The sequence below is a fragment of the Protomyctophum bolini genome (assembly GCF_963924005.1).
Source record: "Protomyctophum bolini genome assembly, chromosome: 13".
Classification (NCBI taxonomy): domain Eukaryota; kingdom Metazoa; phylum Chordata; class Actinopteri; order Myctophiformes; family Myctophidae; genus Protomyctophum; species Protomyctophum bolini.
Window position 1 is genome coordinate 15,173,992 of NC_137874.1, and position 7,322 is coordinate 15,181,313.

General features: G+C 41.7%; 1 protein-coding gene across 1 annotated transcript; it reads right to left on the reverse strand.

Moving 5' to 3' along the window:
- Positions 1-2,420: 2,420 nt before the first annotated feature.
- Positions 2,421-6,999, reverse strand: ovca2 (OVCA2 serine hydrolase domain containing). Its single transcript, XM_080779409.1, has 4 exons — positions 6,783-6,999; positions 5,964-6,046; positions 2,802-3,785; positions 2,421-2,743 (listed from the first exon to the last, which is right to left on the reverse strand). Exons 1-3 carry the CDS (start codon positions 6,919-6,921, stop codon positions 3,339-3,341), a joined length of 669 nt encoding a protein of 222 aa, XP_080635535.1. The 5' UTR covers positions 6,922-6,999; the 3' UTR covers positions 2,421-2,743; positions 2,802-3,338.
- Positions 7,000-7,322: the final 323 nt, after the last annotated feature.

Here is a 7,322-nt window from a genome sequence, read left to right on the forward strand (position 1 = left end):
GGGTCAAAGTATGGAAGGTAATTAAAGAAAGAATATAAACCCCCAGGTCAAATGGTCTAAAGAGAAAGTGAGAGAGGGAGAGAGATAGAGAGAGATAGAGAGAGACAGACAGACAGAGATTGAAGTTAGAGTGGTAGGCCAAAATTCCAGTGTTTCTTTAACTCTTAGTTAAAATAACACTCCAGTATTTATACTAGTGTATATATAGTAGAATGCTTTGGTGATTGTTGTATTCCTTCTCTGGAAACAACTCACACTCACAACACAGAGCGGCCTACATGCATCCTATGTGCAGTGTAAACAAAAGACAGGCAGTCTACACAGGTAGACTGCCTGGCTTTTTGTTTCTGAAAACACAGCAATTCCACGACACTCATTCCTCTTCAACAAACCCTATATACTTTGTTGTCCTGGGTCTCACAGGGGTCTACAATTGGTCCTCTCCCATTTTCCCTCAACACCAAACCTTAGTCAAAAATTGCTAGGATTCATGTCCTTTTTTATCCTCTCACACACATTAAACACCAAAATGTCTGAGATCCAAAGCAGATAAAGAGAGACAGCCAGGGAAGGTTGGGTAGTAAATGACTAAATGTACTTGGGATTATGTACTGTAATGAGATTACTAAACCCATAGTACAGCCATAACAATGTGTAATTACATTATAGTTACATTGTCATGGAAGCTTGTAAATTTGTTTTCCTATACATATGTCAATTTCCATCACCCATATTTTCAATGTTTGATTTTGATTCTTCGCCTGGAAAGGAGCCAGTTCGGGCATCTGGTTAGGATGCCTCTCGGGCGCCTCCCTAGGGAGGTCCTCGACGCACGTCCCACTGGGAAGAGACCCCGGGGCAGACTAAGGCGCAGTTGGAGGAAACACATCGACTCACTGGCCTTGGAACGTCTCGGAATCCCCCAGGAGGAAGTCAGTAATGTTGCTCTGGAGAGGGAAGTCTGGAGCACTATGGTGGAGCTGTTGCCCCTGCGACCAGACTACGAAAAAGCGGTTGAAGATGGATGGATAGATGGATGGATTTTGTAGTAATCCAAAAGTATTTAAAATAGATCAAATTATTTAAAAAAACAATCCAAAGGACTATGTCATTCATTACAAAAATTGGCATACATAATCAGTAACTAACTACATTTTCATTGTAATCTGACCCAACCCTGGGTATGGGTCACTTGGAAAAAACTCAATTTATACTCTATTGCACAATAGTGGAATTGTGGAAAAAAAAACAGATCTTGTCGGCAAGCGACACCATCGTGTGACAGAGCATAAATTAAGCAGGATAAAGACAGAGACAGAGAGAGATAGAGAGAGCAAGAGAGAGTGGTAGAAGAAGAAAAGAGACATCTGGAACCAATCGAGGGCGCGATGTAACATGCAGCTAGGAAAGAACACAACGTCCTTGCCCCTCCTTCGCACGCGTGCGCACACGTAACGAAAACATCCGTGCATGCACCTACGCAGTCATTGTGATTAATTAGATTGAAGATCGCACACCAACTCTTCTTACTTGCTAATGCATTGCTTTTTCAACAAGAATGGAAAGGGGTAGGGGCCACTTAATGATCCATAGGCACAAGTCCCCTGGTATTATGGGTTTAAGAATGGTTATGCTTAAAGCGGCACTATGTAACTTTTATTTTCATGAATAAAATGTAATGTTGTCCAATCTGTAACACAATATAACCTAGACAATTATTGGGGTGGCTCTTCTATTGAAACATTTAGATGGTGTCAAAGGTCATGTCTCACCTAGACACAGGATCTGACATGAATTTTGACCTGAAGTTCAAGATTCAATTTATCCCATGAACAAGCAGGTAGGCAGGCTCTAAATTGCAAACTAGAGATGCAACTATCAATTGAGACGAATAAACATCTAAGTCCATAATTTATTCAGACCCCCCCTGAAAAGGCCTATCTGTCCTGACTCCGTATCTGTTATTTGTTTCAACTGCTCAATTATGGTCTTACTGATTATTCTACTGATTACGTTTTCAATTCAGAGTAATCCAGAAGTACGCAAAAAATCTGTATTTCTGGGGGGCGTAAAATATTCGAATATAGGATTTTTGGATTTGTATGAGCTGTATGCCATAATCATCAAGATTGAAACAAAAAAGGTTTTAAATAAAATAAATAAAAGTTTAACTTTTTGAATTATATTACGGGAGAACATTTTTGCTGAGAATTTGTTGAGAAGGAGCTGTAATTACTCAAAAGTTGATAGTGATATCAAAAGTTGCATTATGAGGAATAGAAACGCGGGTGGACGATGGATGGACTGAAGGCATGCACCATCGTGTTGTACAAAGGCTTTAGTTGCCATGCACAAAACTATAAGCTCTGAAAAGCTCACAACACCTCACAAATTCAATACAAGCTTTACATCAGATTATTTATTATCTCCTAGACAATGAGATCTTCCCAGCGAATCATTGTATTGTTTTGACAGTATTGCATCTGGTTGGTTGACTTGCAAGCTTTCCTTTATTTTATTTTATTTCCAACAACAAAACTTGTTTGGCAGAAATGCCAATTTGCCACTGGCTACATTTTATATATGGTAGTGCTTTCAGCGTGATTTATACATTGCCGGTGTAGTTTTGTGTCTCTCGCCACACAACTAACCAAACACGTCACCATAAATTAAGCATTATTGTCTCCGTCTGACTCTGACACATATCACACACACTCTGTTCTGCACAGTTCTGAACCTCTCTCTTTCTCTGGCCCCTTTTCCACTAGTGGCCCCTTTTCCACTAGTGGCCCCTTTTCCACTAGTGGCCCCTTTTCCACTAGTGGCCCCTTTTCCACCGGAACTTAACTGGTTCAGTTCTTTTTGGATCTTAGTCCATGAGCCAAGTAAGTAATCAACGTGTAAGTAATCAACTGGGGAGGTTTCATGGTGATAACTATTAATTACATGTTTATCTATTCACCTATCACGTGTCGTATACTGTAGGTGAAAATAACAAAATGTGTGATAAATATGAATGTATGGTTTTGTCCACTCAATTCATAATAACGTTCCAATTTTGGCTCATGGACTAAGAACCAAACAGAACTGAACCGGTTCAATCCTTTGTTTCTAGAACTGGTTCTGTTCTTACATTTTTATGATGGTTTATATGACATCTGCATCTTCCAACCTGAATAGTGACACGCCCACTTTGGTTCCCACTTCAGAGCAAGAAGTATTTTTTGATTCCAGACAGTTCCAAACCAACTTTCAGGGATCTAAACCAATTAGTTTGGTTCCAAATTAAGCGGGAAAAAATAACTGAAAAGGGGCCTCTACGGCTGTTCCAGTGTTTCCTAGCTCTCCTGAAACCTCTTGAGGAAGTCCTGGTAGGTTTGTCTGTGAGCGGACGCGGCGGGCACAAAATGGCCCCCGGGATGCGTCATGACCTGTGGCTCCTGAAAGGCGGCGAGAAGCTCCCTGCTCATTTGATCTGGGATGACGCGGTCCTCCAGTCCAAACACATGCAGGGAAGGCATCAGGACGGGGGTTTGGTAGAACCTTCGGTGTTCCTCGCAGGCACTGCAGAAGCCTGCCACGATCACGGCGAAGCGGAAGCGGAGCTCCGGCTCCGGGTTCTGCTCTTGGAGCGAACACAGCATGGCGACCAGCGCCGCTCCCTGGCTGAAGCCCAGCACGCCGTCGAACGGCCCCAGATCCTTCACCGCCTCTTTAACCGCCGCCACACTCTCTTCGAGCCCCAGGCTCTTCTGACACGGCTGCTGAGCACTGAAACCCCGCGCCTGTGTGTACAAGTGCAACAGTTAATCAAACTAACCGATTTAATTGATTATAGATTTTTTTTTCACATTTATGCCTGCTGTCTGCAGCCAGCGCCCGACATCTCATTGAAGAGCATAGATCCGATATATTATAACTCTATGGCACAGATATGGCGAGGGGAAAGTAGACTTAGGACTGGTAACTAAGAGATCCAATGGGTAAATTCTTATTACAAAAACATATGAAACAACATGATCGCTATAGCTGTGAGCTGGAATTATAGGCGGCAACATACAATGGTCTAGCTAGCACCTTCCTCTGTGACTGCCTGCCTAGATGTGTTCCAAACCGCCCCCTCAGGTCCTCCACTGCTGACCTGCTCCAAGTGCCTACAATGGCATATATAAAACGGTTTCTTCTTCTACAGGCCAACAGCCTGGAATAAACTTCCATCACACCTTAGACAGGCAGCCTCTGTAGACATCTTCTTTTTTTGGGGGGCTTTTTAGGCTGAAAGTAGACCGACAGGAAATGGGGAGAGAGATGGGGGAAGACACGCAGCAAAGGCCGTCGGGATCGGGAGTTGTCAGTCACCGTCAGGCTGGCTTGGCAGCCTAGGTGCCCAGACGGTTGAGCTAACCTGTAGACATCTTTAAAGCACAGCTCAAGACCTATATCTTCATTCATGCTTTTAGAGGCAGATTCTTCGCGAACACAGGTCGCATCTACTATGAAATCGTGCATTTCCCATCAGTCAGTTAGACAGTTGTTTGGTTGGTCATGACATCACGTGACATCATCAGGGATGGAGATCCCTCATGTCATCAATATTAAGCCCATATATGGAGATCCTTGATGTCATCAATATTGGCAACTCTAAATCTGACCTCAAACCTCAAACCCTTAGATCTCCATATATGGAGCTGACCTGTTCTGACATTCCATATGTTGATGCTTCCCCATGCATCCTTCCTCTTCGATGTCTCCCTTTTGACTGACACCTGTCCATTCAAACTCTAGAAGGGTTGATCTGACCCCCCATGCCAAAGCGCCAGCGTTCGCCCAGCAGTCTACTGTCACCCAGGCGGATGCGTGCACGTGACCTTGCCCTTATTTTAATGTTGTTTTATGTTTCTTTTTCCTATTTTTGAGATATATAGGTTTAATGTTTGTTTTTTAGTTAGACAATGAAGGGAAAATGTATGTCACCTTGTCCCTAACATTAAATGCCATTAACAATAAAGAGAATTTAATGTTTGTTTTGACACCGTTTATTTTATATCATCATTACATCACCTAATCATAGCAACATGAGTTAGACTTTAGGATGATAAGAGCGTCCCTCACTTCACACGGGTGTGATTCTTTTTAAATGTTTTTGCTTTTCTTCACTCTGAGCTGCATGTCATGTCATGAAAGGTGCTATAAAAATAAAATGTATTATGGGTTCCTAAACCATAGCTTAAGTACATGACACATCACTGCCACAAACAGACCTATAGGTCTAAATATCACTTATATATCACAGTACATGACACATCACTGCCACAAACAGACCTATAGGTCTAAATATCACTTCAGTATATGTCACAGACTTGGATATATGAAGACTGAGGATTTTACTGTATGCGGCGTGATGAGAGAGAGAGAGAGAGAGAGAGAGAGAGAGAGAGAGCCTTTATAGATGTCAGTTGAATACATCGTGGTTGAAAGCGATCTGTTTCCCACACAAAGTGTTCAACAGATGCAAGTGTTTGTATCTTAGACTGGCACAACTCAAAATAATGACACACAAAGTTATGCCTACACAGTACATACTGACGCTGTGCTTCATTTTGAGTGTCGCAAGCAGGCTGGGCTGTTTGCAGCAGCACCCAGACACGACGAAATACAATTGTATTTCAGCAAGGGTTATTGTGATTAGAGTAGACATTTAGAGGTTATGTTTACGGGTTCGGGCTGGAGTTCGTTTAAACACAGTTTGCATTTTCAATTTATTTGGAGGGAGAGTTCGCTTTGCCAGGTATAACAATAACCCATCTGCAGGTACCTGCCCTTTTTGGGGGAGAATGGGTGAGAGTGGTCTGACACATACAAGTGGTAAATCAATTGACAGATGTGAAAATGTAAACAAATATATTTTTTTATTATTTCAATCAACTGAAAAAGTAATCCACAGAATAATCACAAAAACCTACCTGTGTGTCTGAGAACCACCAGCCTCTGGGATCGCTGTCTTCTCCACTGCCAGCCACTGATGAGCCATTCTCTTTCTCTGGAGCTGATTAAAACAATAAAAGTGCAAAGTGTTTAAGTGACAAGTTTGTATTTTCACTGTTTGCATACCTCAGTATATTATATTTGTCATTCCAGCCAAAGGGAACTGTCAGTTATTAAGACGTTTGTGTGACCACTAAATAGGTTTGACTTATAACGAATTTAAATAAATTATCTAAGCCGTATAAATGGAGTTAACTCACAGGATGATGGTGTATATAGCATCACTATTTTGGCAAATAAACTATTACATTGTATGTTTGACCTCATTGTGTTGCAGGGATATTTCTCATGTTATTTTAACAGGCTTAAAAACACATCTTGCATGAAAAGAGACAATAGAAGAGCTTTACAACAGAAAGCCAACTATTGGGCTTTCTATTTGGACAGCAATGCAGGACACTTGATGCCTGCCAGTCACAATGTGGAACAGGACTTAACACTACACGCAAAGGGGGATCCATGGATCCAAAACGCGTCCCCCGTTTTTACTACCCACTTTACGGGCCGCCCTATAGTTACAGTTAGATGAGTCGTGAAAACTCCCGCATCTGATCATCCATTTATTCCATTAGATTAGACCATAGAGATTTTTTATGATTTTATCCAGAATGAAAACATTCTCTGAGGTGCATGAGGTATGTTGTAGTTATTTAAAGTCATGTATCAGGACTGGAGCAGGACTATGACGGCTAGTATAATATCACAGCCATTCTACATTAGGACTTGTGGTACCTTACCCGGCACACTGTGCGGTGCAGTCATGTAAACAAGCTCCACTTGCTTCTTCAAGAGCTTCCGAAGAGCTCCCGTTTTCTCGCGGAACGAGCCGCTGTTCTGACGGTAACCGTGGATGCACAGGATCCGGAGCGGGGCCATGGCAGGCAGGCAGAGACAGAAACTAGCGAAAATATTACTAATATTGTAAAAGTTTCCAAGATGCCAACTCTGATTAGAAAAGTCAAGCCGTACGCATGATAATTCGTTGTAGGGAAACACGAGTTATTTTAAGAGTTCCGCACAGAACTCTTAGTATTAACTGCTTCCAATGCTTCGTGGGCATTTATTATATGTTGATCATATTGTTGAAATTGTATTTTTAATCTTGAAGTGTATTATCACTATGCTTATTATGATGATGATTATTATTATTATTATTATTGTTAACATGTATACATAGGAGCATTACCTTTAATCCTCCCAACACTAAAACATATCATCATTACGTCACCATCGAAAACCAATTACACTATGGCATTGGGTCCTTTAATCCACATATT

Bases quoted from the DNA above. Each gene is read 5' to 3' on its own strand.
- ovca2 (XM_080779409.1), bottom strand. From the start codon at position 6,921: ATGGCCCCGCTCCGGATCCTGTGCATCCACGGTTACCGTCAGAACAGC. The intron at 6,047-6,782 runs GTAAGGTACCAC...TGTTTTAATCAG, and splicing joins TGCACCGCACAGTGTGCCGG to CTCCAGAGAAAGAGAATGGC. The intron at 3,786-5,963 runs GTAGGTTTTTGT...TTGTACACACAG, and splicing joins GGTGGTTCTCAGACACACAG to GCGCGGGGTTTCAGTGCTCA.